This window comes from Chanos chanos, chromosome 7 (genome assembly GCF_902362185.1).
Source record: "Chanos chanos chromosome 7, fChaCha1.1, whole genome shotgun sequence".
Lineage (NCBI taxonomy): Eukaryota > Metazoa > Chordata > Actinopteri > Gonorynchiformes > Chanidae > Chanos > Chanos chanos.
The window spans coordinates 19366735-19382989 of record NC_044501.1 but is presented as its reverse complement, the minus strand read 5'-3'; the positions used below and the strand labels follow the sequence as shown (position 1 = coordinate 19382989).

General features: G+C 39.9%; 2 protein-coding genes across 2 annotated transcripts in view; both read right to left on the bottom strand.

The window, feature by feature from the left end:
* The window catches only part of efnb2b (ephrin-B2b), a 10367-nt gene extending 7354 nt beyond the window's left edge, over positions 1-3013 (bottom strand). The window contains exons 1-2 of the mRNA XM_030779058.1: positions 2901-3013; positions 1-121 (exon numbers count right to left, since the gene is read on the bottom strand). The exon at positions 1-121 is cut by the window's left edge and continues 169 nt beyond it. Of these exons, the coding sequence (XP_030634918.1) occupies positions 1-121; positions 2901-3013 (234 nt within the window). The remainder of the gene's footprint in view (positions 122-2900) is intronic.
* Positions 3014-5840: 2827 nt separating this feature from the next.
* arglu1b (arginine and glutamate rich 1b) lies at positions 5841-10993 on the bottom strand. Its single transcript, XM_030780324.1, has 4 exons — positions 10394-10993; positions 9543-9768; positions 6940-7023; positions 5841-6745 (listed from the first exon to the last, which is right to left on the bottom strand). The coding sequence occupies exons 1-4, from the start codon at positions 10729-10731 to the stop codon at positions 6581-6583; spliced, it is 813 nt and encodes a 270-aa protein (XP_030636184.1). The 5' UTR covers positions 10732-10993; the 3' UTR covers positions 5841-6580.
* Positions 10994-16255: the final 5262 nt, after the last annotated feature.

The window sequence follows — 16255 nt, the reverse complement described above, 5'->3', positions numbered from 1 at the left end:
GTAAACTCGAAAGTACTCCACGCGCATGCGTTCGTATGAGCCAACATTGATACGAGGACATACAATGTCCATTTTGTCCCCAATCTGGGGGTACAGAACCAAACCCTTTCCAGGGATGAACCTGGTAAGAAAACAGGTAAAGATATGTCAGTGTTTATGATCAAAACAACCCAATATTCAACATTAATGAGAATTCTTAAGTAGGCCTAAATGAGTGGGGTTTTTTCCCTGTACAGATGCAGTGTAATACAGTATTGTCTTTACGAGAATGTAAAACGATGCCAGGGCTACATTAGCCTGTTTTTGTTTTACTACACAGAGACTCCCTTGGTTACACAGCCTGCACAGGTCATAAAAACAGCATGGAAGGAAATAAAGCAATTTCCCTAAACTGATTTTCAGACCTTCTGAGAAGTTTAGAGCTTTAGCTGGTGTTAAAAAAAAACATCCACATGGTACAATCAGCTGCAGCTCATTGGAAAAGGTTTCCAATGCATAAGAGAAGGACAGAGTATAGCAACTGCATTGTGCATATCTCTCTCTCTCTCTCCTCTCCCAAAAGTAGTATATCAAACTGTCAGTAACCTCAGACCAAAAAGAAAAATGTCGTATCACCTCTATCTCTCATTCCAGTTGAACCGGTCCTAATTCTAATTGTTGAACTTCACAGTATTTTTTATCATAGCAGCACTATAATTTATATCCTTTTACCAGCAACAAAAGCATGCATGCTACCTACATATCCGCTACAAAGTTAGTATCAACATCAGTCAGTGCAACTCACTGTCTCAAACGCTTCCAATGGTTTTGTTACAAGATTTTACATCAACAAAGATCACTCTCTGAGTTAGTTTCCACTCCTGCTTTCCATCATTTAATGACTTTGGACATTCTCTCTTTCTCTATTCAGATGGACTTTTGTTCTATGGTCCTTTCTCTTGGAACGCGTTCAGTGGTGCCATAAATTTAAACGAGGGCATACTGCTTTTTAAGCCCTTGCTCCAAATCCCTGTAAAACCAACAGGGGATGAAAAAAAACACAGGGACACTTCCCAAGCCCCTCCCATGGGCTTTAAGTGGACAGGAAGTTTCGGACCCCCCACCCCCCCCACCCCCCGCCTTTCTGGCCCCCCACAGGTCCAGCTTCTGTTTAACTCCCACAGAGGGCGAACTGAAAGGGGGGAGGCTTACAGAGTGGGGGTGGATTGAGTCTTCAACTCAGAAGACCTTTTGTTTCTCTAGCCGTGTAACAAAAAGATTAGCCTCAAAGGTACCAGAGTAGAGGAAAGTGTATATAACTAGGGGGAAGGGATGGGAGGAGGGTGGATGCAATTTAACATTTTACAACAAAAGTAGCCTTTCAGTCAAAAAAGGCTTACTGATTGATGTATGTGACAGTTATTTTCAATTACATCTGATCAAGTAAATGCCAGCTGTTTGTATGAACCTCACTGGCTCTATGAATGCAACTTTCTGTCTCTCTTTTTTTTTTCCATGGTGAAACAGGGTCCAAAACGAATTAAAATAATCCTGAAAGTATTTAAATGAGGAGCATCCAAATATGGATTCAGTTAAAACCACCACACGGCAGGTTCCCAGATACTTGCATTACAGAGCATTTAATGCTAGATCAAATGATTGCACTGGTGGACACGGGGGAGGTGGGGGGGCGGGGTGGGGGGGTATAGGACAGTCAGTATACGTCAGTATACGTTTGCCTGCGGGTCGTCTAGTAGGCCTCTACAAGCCTACTTCAAAATGGCGTTAATTTGGTACCACGCTCACTCACCCACACTCACACACCAACTTTTTAACAGGATAATTTGATGAGCTAAAGAGGAACTTGCGCATGGTAACCTGACACCTTGATATTATCTTCAGGTCATGTGATACTTCTTTTCTGATTTAAAATGCTGAGGGATATTGAATGGTGACTTTTCTAAACACTGAAATCTGGAAACCAGTTGTATATTCTGCTTATCCTGGGTGGCACAAACAGTCAAAGGAGCCAAGATATTGATGAATTCTAGGAGGAATTTTTGGTTTTCTTTTAGAGACAGCAATAGTTAACAATATCCAAAAATATGTGCATTAATTTATAGTTACATGCAAATACTTTACTTTTCCTGTACCTTGTTTTCAAGACAAACAGCACGTTAGTGTTCAAACATCAGATTCACCTGTGACATATACTCTCTCTTTTAAAGTGACATAAACTTTGCATTCAGCCTCGTTACTTTATCAAAGTTCTCCCTGATCCCAAGAGTCCGACAGCACAAAAACCAGATGAATTATTAAAATACAAACAAACAATAATAATAATAAAAAAAACATATTGGTCCTGAGTAAGAACAATAATTAGATGGAATTGGCTCGAGATATAAGACTCGCCTAGTCCCCTTGGCCTCTACAGAATCCACGAGACATTGAGTAAGCTACTCTGGGCAACGAGCCATCTTACGTTTTAACCGTACTAAATCATTCATACAGATGATAATTCATAACACAAGGTAAGAAAGGTAAGACGATGTCGCAGCTCTTTCCATGCTTGTATTCATACATATGTTGCTGCTCTTTTTTTTTATTTGAAACAAAACAAAACAAAACAAAAAAAATCAACACAGGCTACACAACACATGATAATAACACAAGCCAATAGACTAAATTGCTTTCTATCAACAGATCATAAAAATAATGGTTATTTTGTAATAGGCCTAAATGACGAAAGGGGCTTTTAAAACTCGCTTTACCTATGAAACATACAAGCTTACAGACTTTGTTAAAGACTGTTGCAGTAGGCGAGACGTGGGTGGTCTTGAGCATAAGAGGCATCCCTGATTTAGGTGTTAAGTTTCCTACCGACGGTAGAGATGATACGAAAACATGATCATGCTACTTACTTCGTGTTTGAAGTATTCCAATAAATTGACTCTAAAGTGATCCCGTGGGAAAAACTGACTCTGCACGCGAAGAGAAAAAATCCCAGGAAATATCTCCACGGACGTTTTTCCATTGCACCGTTCAGTGAGATCACTGTGGGATCACAGCCCGGAGTGTTCGTGATGTTCTGATCCACAAGTAGATACGAATAAGACCCGATGCCGCGAATGGGCAGATACCAACAATATCACACCGATCGGTACATCCACAGCGGCCAAAAGCACAAAGCTGTATCCACTGAATCCTCCCTTTCATTTACTGAGACCAAACCGATCTGCTACTTCGGTGTGAGACATCTGTCAAGAACCCCACCAAACCTTACCACTTGGAAAATACAGCCCATTCAACAGCTTTGACTTCACTCTCTATTTTAATCCCCATGCATAGATAAAGGCGAACATATGAAGATCCAAAACAAATGCAATTTAATGCATGACAGTCTAACCTCTCAACGAATCTCCAAATTGCATAAATTTGTCAGAAGACCTTGCACAGTTAAGAAAATGGCGAAAAAGACTAAACTCGGCGCATCAAAATGAAAAAAATAGAATAGCAAACTTCTCCCCAGCTTTGTAGAGGATCTAACATCAGCACGAGCAAAACATCGCGATGTGCGGTTCACCTACCAAGCAGCGTCTTATTACTAAATACAGTTGAGACATCAAGCTTTGGTTAGACTGTCGCCGCTTTTGCTCCGCCCTTGTCGGTCATCATTGGTTGAAACCCATGTAATCCCAGAAGATCCCGGTCAAACCGAGAAAATTACAGGTTGAATTACTGAGTAAACAATAAAAAGCAAATTAAACGTGAAGTAATTTAATGCGAATGAGGTTTGGAAATTGTAGCAGCGCTGGAAGCTAAAGAGAAAACAAGTTACTGTTTGATGTTTAATGGGCCCACGAATGACCGATGGAAACAAAGTAAATCTAAATTAATCCTTATGGTTTGGATGAAAGGAAAGGCAAAAAAGTATTTCTTGTAGCTGTTTCAGTTATGACATGACTGGAATATTGATTTGGCACAATCATATTAATGGTTGCAGATCACAGAAACAAAATGATCTTATCTTTTATCTGAAATGATCTAAATGACCTGTTTTTATCCAGTTAGAAAGGAGAGGGTAAACGTCAATGGGTTCATACCACTAATACTACTACTGGTATCTACAACAGCAACAACAAGAACAACGACGTCAAGAAGAAGAAGAAGACCAAAGACTGGCCTGTTGTCTACAACATTATTTGTGACATGATACTACACAGTAATGACATCGATAATCACTTAGACAATATGGTTTGTGAATTTCTGCTTCGTTGCCATATTGCACGATGATGCGAAACACTTTGCAATCTAGACGTTTGGCTATTTGTGGCGGAGTCCTTTTGTGTATTTGATTAGTGTGTATTTAACTAGTCATCAAAGGGGTCAGTTAACAGGTAAGAGATAATTGCATGCCCAACGCAATGTCGAGGTGTGATCATCTTCGAACTCCTTTAGTGCCGGCTTCGTTTGTACACTTCTCTGACGGCGTGTGTTAAGAGTCAATTTAATTTAAAGGCAATGTGTATTTGCTCCACGTGTCAACTAACAAAAGTTGCAAAAGGGGAAGCGGCGCACATCAATTAAGCGTCTGTTACTTCGATGGCACTGTCCGGAGGCAACTGTTCTCAACAGCTTGTCACTCTGTTCCTGATGTCCTCCTCGCCCCAGCAACTACATGAAGACGACGGAGGAGTGTTACTACTGACTGCCTTCGTCTTTGGCAACGCACACTTCATTTGAAAGAGTTTACTGAGCATTTCTCCGTAATTCAAGGCGTATTTGACAGAACTATAACTTTGATCTCTAATTTAGCCTCCTAAGAGTTGGAATAAAAACATGTCAGATCTTGGACTAGGCCTATTTTTCATCTTGTACGGTTGCCTACGGTACACGGCTTAGCTCCAGCTTTCAAAATAAATTTCGGTAACAGTACGCCGCACGTATATGAATTCCACCCTGAGAGGAAAAAGGTTTCACTGTATTTTGCAAGGAATAGACTTCGTGTAGAACTGCTCCCTCGCCCCCAAATACATCGGCTCGCGGTTTAAACCACGCTTTGGAACTAACATAACTGCAAACCGTACTTCTGCTGTAGTCATTTTAGAGTTATATCATTGTTTATTTACTAAATACCTCAGGCATCAGCAACCGATTCTGTCCTTTAGTGCCAGAGTATGAAAATGGAGAAATGAGATATTTCTGGAATATTCTGAGAACACTAGGGAAATATATTTACCAGATTACAAGGCAATTCTGGCATTTGTAATGACGTTCACGAATACTAAATATATATATGGCTTTATGATTACTATGGTTAGCCCCCCCCCCCCCCCAACTTGTGAGGTAAATACTCTTCCAGAGCAATATGATTTAATAGGAAAACATGTTAGTAACAGCAGACATACAGGTCAAAGAATGGACGCATTCATGGATTTATTCAAGAATTTTACAATTTCCTTTATAACAGGGAAAGTAGGTCTTTTACCACAAAAGAAAAACAAACAGTCCCCTCTGTACTTCTTAGTTTTTACTCAGTCCATCTCTCACCTAACATACAAACAGACACACACTCTCTCACTGAAATTGGGGGCTATGGGAACATGAAGCTGAAAGAGCATGCAAGTGCAGGTTTGCCTTTCCATACTCTGTGGTTCAGGATAAAACCTAGAGTGGCTAAACACAACTGTTACTGCGCACACATCTTCATATGTGCTCAGTATACACTGTTCAGTCCTGCATTTCTTTATGCTGTATGTCTGTCAATGGCATTATAGGTATATGAAAATCACGGTTAAAAAGTACATTATATTTCAATGCTTGAGTGTTTGGACTCATTTAGAACCGTAGAAAACCCAGCCCCGATCAAGTTTGTCTGAACCTGCACTAACTGTGAACTGATAAGGGAGTCATCAACAGGTTGTGAAGAATTTGACAGAGTTATGTATTTGTTTTTTTAGTTCAAAAACACTGCTGTCTAAAAATAAAATATTTACACATTAAATGATTCAATGTCTGCAGCTGCAAAGATGGAAGAGCACTGGAGGGACAGTGGGTTAAGCAAATTACATCCAGCAAACACACACACACGCACACATACATACATACATACACACACACACACACACACACACACACCCAGACAATCACCACACACTTAGTCTTAGAAACCTTTGTTCAATGTCTCAGAAGCCAAATGACCAAATGCCTCCATTTCATGTGCTTGTTTTTTTTTTTTGTTTGTTTGTTTTTTAGTTTTTAGCCTATTAGCAAACCACAGACGGAGAGGTTTGCAGCATCACCGAGTACAACACAGGAGGTAGGGACGTGACGGCTTCCTATAACACAGTCAATAAAATTAATCTGGGGAACTGAAGACAAACGGTAATCGTATCACAGCAAGTCGACGGAGCAGTCACGCATGTCAGTCAGATGCTTCTCCTCCCGACGGAAGAGTCTAAAACTCACAGTCCCTCGGCGAGAACTGTGAGGAGAGACAAACGTCATCTTTCCAGGGATCCGGATGGCGGAGTGAGGCCGCTCTCCCTCTCTGTGTGGGAAAGAGCGCTGGGATTCCTGGCTGCAGTCTGGATAGCCTCGGTTACTCGGAGGCCTTGAGAGTGAAGGAGAGTTTGGGTCGTGACTTTCCCTTCCCTAAAATGATCTTCTGCTCCTCTTTCTGCTGCCGCTGCCGTTCCTGCTCCAGTTTCATCCTCTCCTCGTGGATCTTCCTCTGCTCCTCCACGATTCGCAACTGCTCCTCTGCCTGGAGAAAAGGATGAGGAGAATTCATTCACAAAGTTTTTGTAAAGTCAGTTCAGTCAGAGAGAATTCACTAGGAAATGATCAGGGAAAAAAACAGCATAAAAAACACAATTACAGAGTCATTCCCTGACTAGTTCATGCTTTTGAAATTACTTTATTACCAATGAAACTCAAAGTCAGGTAGGACCACCATACCAGCTTAGCCTGAGCCTCTGCTATCTTTCTGTTGTTTTCCACAAGTATCTTCTCCAGCTCCTCTCGTTTGGACTTCTCCTCCTCCTGTAAAGTCAACAAGGCGTGAGTAAGAGACTGCAACGCACACACTCATGTTACTCCACATCAAAAGGATCAAGGGTGACTTCTGTTCACTTTAAAATGCTAAATGAAAAAACTATTCTAAAAAAGGAGACAGCCTTACTTAGGGGAGCAGTAAACCAAATGTGTGTGTGCCTACAGCACTTCTTCTCCCTGTTTTTTTTAAACCTATGGCTCGTTCTTATAGAGACATGGTTTAAGAGTCAACGCTGACATAGTTCTCTGAAGCGCTGGGCAGAGACAGGAGAGCTGTCCGTCTTAAATAACTGACCTGTCTTCAGAAAGGCTTTGCTCTACTTACAGCGCTCTCTCTCACTCTCTGGGTTTACACAGGAGCGTTTGCGGGTCAGTCAGTTCAAATGAAAGAAGACGATCGCGAGGTCTTTTCATCATTTCTACGAAAGAGCAACCGCGAAGAACAGTGAAGTGCGAAATAAAAAGATTTTTTAAAAAGTGCTTGTGTAAGTCACTCTGTAGTTTTGAAAGTAGAACACATCCAGAAAAAGCATCCAAAAGAGCAATGATGGATGAGCAGACCCACATTAAAGCAGAACACAATGCCTGCCTTTGTGAAAAAAGAGGCATAGTCCAGGATTGTTAACCAAAATATTGTTCCTTGCCAATTATACGTATGTAAGATTTTCCATGTAACCCATATACTAGAATTTCAATGTGACTCATGAAAACTTTATTTTGGTTTAGCGTAAAAAAAAAAAAAAAAAGACTCCTGGGAGAGCAGGAATTGGTTGTCGTCCTCTGTTGGAGGTGTGTTGTAACATATCAAAGAACAAAGGAATGAGGCAGGTAACATTGTACGTGCTTGTCTGAAACATCAGGACACCCAAACCCCGATGGTGAAATGTTGTCACTAAATGTTATTATGAATTGTGCCATCCTTACATGAATTCATAACAGTCTTTACCAAAAATTAATAAATAAAAATAAAACTGTAATAAAGTAAGAATGAGTAAGACTCAACAGTATTCTCATTATACCCTTTAAAAGCTTTGATGTCAGGCCATTCCATGTAAAATCACCCAAGACAAGGAGGTTCAAACACGGCTAATCACATAACGCAGAGCGGCAGGCCCTGACGGTGCACACGGACAGCAAAGAGACTATTTGAGTTTTTTTTCCCCCTGAGACTAATGTTTGCAGTACATAAAAGTACAAATGGGATTATGGATGACCATTTTGATTTCACATGTTCTCATGATTTTGTCTAAAGACTGACTCAGATGTGAATGGTGAAAGATGCTTAATTAAAAAGCATGCAGTGGATTTAAAAGAATGTTTTTCTATGTGCTTTTCTCAGAATCCTTCACTGTTGCAAAGTCAAAGCTCCATATATAGCAGCAGGCTGGCAATGTCAATTAGGGGAGGAGAACAGTAAGTTGATTGTAGATTTGCTCTCAGAAGAAGTACGTAAATGAATGCGTGAGCACAAAAAAAATTGTAGCGAACATCTTCACTGGGAGCCATACAGGCACCTGCTTATACCAGTACAGGCAAAGCGACAGAGTGTCAGGACTGGAGAAAAATATGTGTTGTAATTAAAGAAGTGCAAACAATGGGCGCTTAAAAAAATCAAATCCCTCTACTGCTGCAGTACTATGAGAAAAGGGCCTGTTTTGCTTTGTCAGTTATCCTTGTGAACAGCATCACCTAGTGGACAAACCAGGTTATGTCAAAGTCAAGTTTGCCAAATGAAAACTTTAAATGTCCATTTCTTAACAGAGATAAATAATCATCAGATTTTTTTTCAGAGTAATCTAATATGCCTCTGAGAATTAATGTCCAGGGAGCTCTGCACAATTTCTATGAGAAATTATGTTCCATGATATTTACATAAATGTTTAAATTATGAGTATAAGAGTGACTTTTTGTTTGAAATCACCTGATTAGTCATTACAATTAGGATCAAAGCTGGTGTAAATCAAAATCTAAACCATGGTTTTGACAGAAAATAAAACATATTCAATCAAGACAGCCAATTTAACTCAAATGTATTTTTCCTGTTTGCAACCATTCAGCCCTATTCATTTAGTAATGTTCAAACACTGTTGACTTTGGTCTGTGTCAGCTGCTGTTCTGAGGTCTGGGATGGGCCATGTTCGCCTTCAGCGATTTGGTACAGAATGCCCCTACTGCTTTGACACAAGCTTTCCAAAGTCTAGACCTGAGGAAGCTGAAGTCCTAACCCTTTCCCTCCCTCACCCCTTCATGGGGGATTGATATTTTACTTAGCTCTTGAAGCCAACAGAAGACCAGATTAGGTTAATACCAAAACCAGCAGAACTTCAGCCGTCTACTACTGGACTTGGGCTTTCCTGCTGTAGAACAACATGTTAATTCAACCCTACAGGTGATGTTTGACATTCTGAGGGCTTCTAAGGACAGTAATGGTAGTCTTGACAAAAGCTGGTGTTTCTCCGTACAGCACTGACTGTGTGTGTGTGAGAGTACATGTGTGAGCATGTCACCTCTCTGGCCTTCTGCGCTGCCAACTCTGCCTGTCGCTGACGTTCCAGTTCCTCCAGTAACTGTCTCTCCATGATGCGTTTGGCCTCCTCCACCCGACGTAGCACCTCCCGCTCTATCTCATCCTTCCTCTTCTCCAGTTCCTCCTCCACCCGCTTTGCCACCAGCTCTTCCACCCGCCGCGCTGTCTCCTCCTCGATTAGTCGCTCCTCAATCTCCTGTTGGCGACTGGCCACAAGAGAAACAGAAAGACAGAACAAGCGAAATAAAATGAAAAGACATTAGCAAGTCCTAACAGAATTACAACAAGTTCACTGTCCTAAGTCAGTTCTACCTGTTTCTACTCCTGATTGGCCAGTGCCTGGGTTAGGGATTTAAAAGGCATTCTTGGACGTTTTTGCCACCTCCTACTATGAAGCCACCAAATCGCTCATTGAAACAATTACGGTAAAGCAGTAGCTCAGGTAAAGTATCTCTGGACTTGGAGCAAACTATGCAGTCTTAAACCACTTCCAATTAATAGGATGCGTTAATTTTCCCTCGTTACATTTCCGATTTCGAAACTAACTTTTTTTTTTTAATTCTCAGTACATTTGCATCATAGCCCAAACTGCCTGCGAGCCATCGTATTTCTCAGTTCACGTGTAAGGTGGCTGACGACAACATAAGCAGTGTGCCAGCAAGCCAACTAAAACTGGCAAACTTGTGTAGATTTCTTTGCCAACAATATGATAAAGTATAAACGTATTAGTGAAATAGCATATAACTAACAGAAACAAAGACAATATGTGTACGTACGACATCGCATGTTTCGGTAACGTTAACCTAACGTTAGCCAAGTTAATTTCCTTACATTTTCCTCTGTCTCTCCAACTCCGCTTTTTTCTCCTCTTCCTCTTTTTTCTGTTTTTCATCAACAGCACTCCGCTTACTCAACGTTCTCCCGAAAATGTCAATTCTCTCCGGCGGCGAGGTAGCTCTGTCCCTCTCCCGGCGGGCTGAGACTGTGGTTGATCTGGAACGGGAACGTGAATCTCTTCTCCGGTTCCTCTTTGACTCCCGGGACTTGGAGCGCTTCTTTGTTCTGTCTTTATCTCGGGAACGTGATCTTGAACGGCTTCGTTTTTTACTGTGCTTGCTGCCTTTGGAATGCTTGGAGCGAGAGGAGCTGCGACTCCGTGAACGTCCCATCGTTTCACCGTCAACGATACAAACCCACTGACTGTGAGCTAGCCTGCCGTGCTACGTTAGCTCGTTAAGCTCCTCTGACTGACCGAAAGGCCGGTAGTTAGCTATACTGTATAAACTAGCTTACAGACACTTGGTTAGCCAAGCAGCTTGCAAGCTGTAACTGGAACAAACCCTTGATTTCCTTTGTTACTTCAACTGTCCAGCAATGCACAGTTTTATTAAACAACCAAGGAACGCTCTTAAATGCTAATATGATGCAAATATATCATTAATGGAGTTATTTGCTGGCTACTACTTCACTCCTGTGACATGAACGTTCACTTAGCCCCTGCCGCCGGACATAAGACAAGATGGCGGCTGGAAGTTTTCTCCCAGACTGCAATGCTTTCGGACCTTCTCGGTACTTTACGCTTAGAAGCTCAAACATGGTGCATGTATATTTGTGACAACCAATCGACACTAGGGGGTGTCGATGAATGGCGATGAAGACGTGGCTTACACATTGCGGCAGAACACTTTTCTACCATTTAAAACATTTGCAAATGCAAGTCCCATTGATGACTGTCCAGCTGACAAAGGAATCATTCTATAATCTCAAAACTCACAGTGTGATCTTACTTTTAGTGTGTGTGTGTCTGTGTGTGTCAAAATTACCACATTATGACTTGTGACTTTGTTTTTGCTGTATTCATTAAACAACTGCATTAATTACTTAAGCTGCGCCAACATATATGATGCGCGCGTGCGTTTGCGTGTGTGTGTGTGTGTGTGTGTGTGTGTTGGCGAGGGGCACTTACCTAGACACAATATGCTTATTTTTCGGTTTGGCCAAATACAGCCGTGTGCGGTTGCCATGTAGCAGGTGGAACTGAGAGTATTTTCCCTTCACAATATTTACATATAAACAATGTAGGGGTGACCGGCAAGAAATTCAGTGAAATATCATTTAAATTGGACACATGTCAGGGAAAAGTTCCTTGACAGTAAATATTTTTTCAATACATCGTCCATTCAAAGGATCAACATAAAGCCTTTGTTTAAATTTATAACATTGCTTTCAAGAGTCTACAGCGCCAAGTGACTTCGCCAAAGGGGAATGTTTTCAGAGTGGAAGCGGAACTACAAATGAAATATTTGTGCCAGTTTAAGTCTCGTGTCATTCATTAGAGGCGCTGGCACGTGAGTAACAATGACTTCGAACCTGATCTTTATTGTTTTGAGTTTGACGGCTGTGATGAGACGAGACTTTCCCCAGGGCACTGCTGAAGGTAAATCAGTCTTTCTTAAACTGGTCCTCCTTTTGCTATTGAATTACCAAGATTTACTGAATACAGTTATTTGAGATACATTAATGTTCCCTTCCGTATTATTATGTCTGTGTTGAACCTTTGCTGAACTATGAAACCCTGTCTTCACTCCTTTCTTGCAGTCTGGCAGTGCATTTTAGGTTTTAGGCCTATATAGTTTTTTGTTGTTTTTTTATTGAATGAAGAATATTGCCCTGATCTGTTGAGAGTCGACATTGTTAGTATATCTTATCCACTGGTGACACAATAAGACATAACGCCTAGAAGTGTTTTAGTAGTTTACATCTGACTGTGTAATCAGTAGGAGAAAAAAACGTATCTTTTAATGTTGGAATCTGTTGTAGCCCGGACTAACGTGTAGTAATATTTTCTCTTTGCCACATTAGCAACCTCAGCCCTGCCTGCACCCCAAAACCTGAAGCTGAACTCAATCAATATGGATGCTGTTCTAGAATGGACTCCCCCTCAAAATATCTCAAGCAACAACATCAGTTACACAGCACTCTACTGGTGAAATGTCTCTCTCTCACACACACACACAGAGACACACACACAGATAGAAAGGGCGCAGAGCGAGATATTGGACAACTGTAATTCTGTTTAAAGTAAAAATCTGTTATGCTTTTGAGGCTAGGTGAACAGGAACACACACATGTTCAGAGAAGTGGAGAACAATGACAACAATTATGAAATTCACATGAAAAGAGAAGATTAGAAAAGAGAACTTAGAAACTTCCTCCCCCGTTTAGAGAACAGTCCATGTATACACAATCCCTTTGTTCCCTGTTTGATCAAGCTTTGCTTTGATTAACATCCTTTGGTTGTTCTTACAGGAGTCATTTAGTTAACTACACTGTCTGTTCCAAAATAAAGGAAACAAAATGTGATTTTGGATCATCCATTGCATACCTTGGAATTTATACTTTTGGAGTGCGAGCAGAACTACAGGGAAGCGTTTCCTCATGGACAAAGTCACAAAAATTCCACCCATATAAGGACAGTGAGTATACATTTTCATTTTTATTCACATGCGCATTGCTTAATTAAAAGTTGTCTTAATTTCCTTTACTATGTTTATTTAGCCACAATTGGAGAACCCACAGTTCAATTGATTTCTAAGGGTGATACAATAGAAGTGAAAATTAAGGAACCGGTGCTCAAAGTCCAAAAGGAAAGCCTTGAGAGTATTTACAGAACTGTAAACTATGTCATCAAATACTGGGAAGAAGGCAGAGAAAATGAAGTAAGATTCTCTCTCTCTCTCTCTCTCTCTCTCCATTATTATTATTATTATTATTATTATTATTATTATTAACAACAGCAACAACAACAACAACAATAATAATGAATTATTAACAACAATAACAATGATAATTTATTACTGTTGCTGTTGTTGTTATTAATATTATTTTTATTAATATTATTATTAGTATTATTGTTATTATTAATAACAACAACAACAACAACAGCAGCAATAATACTACTAATAATAGTAATAACAATGTGCAACCTACATATGCTATTTGCCCTTAAAGGTTTCTGAATTGAGTGTGAAGAAGAGCATCAGTGCGGTCAAAATAAGAGAAGTACAGCTTCTTAGCCGTTGCTGCGTCCAGGCACGAGTGCACATCCCCAAATTAAAAAAGGTTGGACTGCCCAGCAAAGTTGTGTGTTTGAGGACCAGTTCTCGTGAGTGTAGTTATTTATTTTAAACATACTTACACAGCTTCCATTTTCCAACATCACTAGCCTCCATTAGACATAGTTGAGTTGACGCCTCCACTCATATTGTTGTGAAAATGAGATGAAGGAATTTCACCTCTGTTGGTTTATTTATACAGTCCATTAATGTATTTTAATAAACTTCTAGTTATTCAAGGGCAGAATTACTGAACTTAATGTTTGTTACCGTCGTACTTCAGACGAATCATAAAATATAATGTGCATATGTGTTGTATTAATTTCAAAAAGACATTTTATTGCCAAAATTATGTTTTATGTACCTGTGAAATGTGATTTTCATTTACAGTATTACAACACAGCCTTTTTGTAGATAGTATAAAATACTTAGACATATAAACATTTTGCATAACAGCTCTTAACAAACGGGTTCCTCCCCGACATGGCTCAGGAGACATTTTTAAACATGGGTAAAAATGTATATGAAAAAATTTTTTTTCTTATTGTTGTGTAAGATCATATAATAACATGTTGCTCATCATCGCATTAGAGGCACCTGGTCTGGTCTTTATATTCTAATGGTATAACACAAGTGATGCCTTTCTGTGCCTTTTTTCTTCTTTGGTGAAACTTGCTGATGTCGCTGAAGCAACAATATGAAGAACAATAGGAAGATGAACAAGTAAAACATCTAAAACTGGTCTCTGTATCCATTTTAGCCCTAGTAGGTTACCTGGTCACGGCAGCTGTTAGCCTTCCTCTGCTGATCCTGGGAATATGGCTCATTTGCAAAGGGAGAAAGTTTCTCTACCCCAAAATCAATCTCCCGCAGCACTTCAAACAGGTGAATTTGGCCCATTTTCTGTGTATTTGACTTTGTGTGAATGTATGTCTGTGGTTAACATCAAATAAAAACATTATATTGTGGACAGTGCTCAATGTGGATTGAAACTTGATGAGCCTACAGGTTCAAAATGTAGTCAAAACACACTCAACTGACATGCGGTAGTTAAGATGGCTGAAACGTTCTCCCAGAAAAGGAGCCTTACATAGAAGTTGAATATGCTACCCATCTCACATTCACATAGAGCTTACCCCTTTTAAAAGAGATTTGGTATTCTCTTTCATAGTTCAGGGATGATTCACAGACAAATAATCCATTCTGTTTGAGGTTTTTTCTTTGTTGCTGTTGTTGTCATTCTCGCTGTCATTGTTGCTGATCCATTGGTTGATCCATCACCTCCAATTCCCTCAGTACCTTACCGAAGCGCCACGCTTGATTGCGTCTCCAGCCATGCAAAACAGCAAGCTGCCAAAGGAGGATTTCGACAGAATCAGTGACATGTTTGAGGACAAGCGACTTGATGAACTCACTAACGAAGAGGAAAGTTCACAGTGTGGGCCAGAGGAGGGTCCAGATGGCAATGAAATAAGTGAAGAGGGAAATTTTCCATATTATAATGTTATCGCCTCATCTTCTGCATACTGAATAAGAGGGATAAACGTCGTAAATATCTTAGTGGCTTTTCACTGATATAGCAAAACATTGTCATCTTGTTATTAATCTAGACTCTGCATGTTAAACACTTCACTTAGGAGTTAATGTACAATAATTAACAATAAAAAGGGTTTAGTATTGTTGAGTAATAGATGGTATTGACTAGAGCATATATGTACTCTTTATTTATTGTTTGCTGACATCAGCATCTCTAACATCATATTCTGTTTTCCATACTTACTATCACCAAAGCAAACTGAATACCACAAACTTGTAGTAGGTCTCCTCACAGTATGAGCATAAAAATATACTGATGGTACTATGGTAAAGGAACAACATCTCTATAGTGAAGCAATTTTTTTTCAGTGATAACCAAACAAAGAAACCAACAGTTTCTAGTCTTGTGTTCTGGGAATGCAGTATCTTCTTTCTCAAACAAACTGTTCCTTCCTCATTATGGCTGTGTAATTACAGCAAAAATGCCAGTAGTGATTATGCCTGTAATTGTGGTGGCTTATGGTAGAATAGAAACATATAATAAAACTCTGACAGACACATGGTGCATTAATTCAATTCAGTGCTATTCAGTTTCATCCAAATAGTGCTTTTTGCAATGGATATTGTCACAAAGTAACTTTACAGTATAGAGCACCTCCTCTGGTAGGCACTGATAGTAAGAGTGTAGTTAAATTAATAAATTAATAAACTGAATGACAATACAAAGTCTACAAGAAATTGAAATGTGTTTAGAAGGAATTAGATGCAGCTGAGCTCACTGCAGTGTCAGTATAAAACCAAAGGCTGAATCATTGATTGGTTTGACCGTTCCTTTGATACTGGCCAGTATCAAAGGTACAAATATTTGAATATTTATCTAGACTTCATTAATTATTATTGTCTTTGCTGACAAAGTCTGTACTACTTCTGAATATACAGTGACGTAAAAGATTGTAAACTATTGTGATCCTCTCTGAATGCATGGTTTTATTATGGTGGATTGGTCATATTTCCTCTTGTATTTTCATGTATTGGGTTTCAG

Coding starts and splice junctions, on each gene's coding strand:
- arglu1b (XM_030780324.1), bottom strand. CDS start 10,731: ATGGGACGTTCACGGAGTCGCAGCTCCTCTCGCTCCAAGCATTCCAAA. Junction 7,024..9,542: donor CAGCGCAGAAGGCCAGAGAG/GTGACATGCTCA, acceptor TTGACTTTACAG/GAGGAGGAGAAGTCCAAACG. Junction 6,746..6,939: donor CAGAGGCTCAGGCTAAGCTG/GTATGGTGGTCC, acceptor CCTTTTCTCCAG/GCAGAGGAGCAGTTGCGAAT.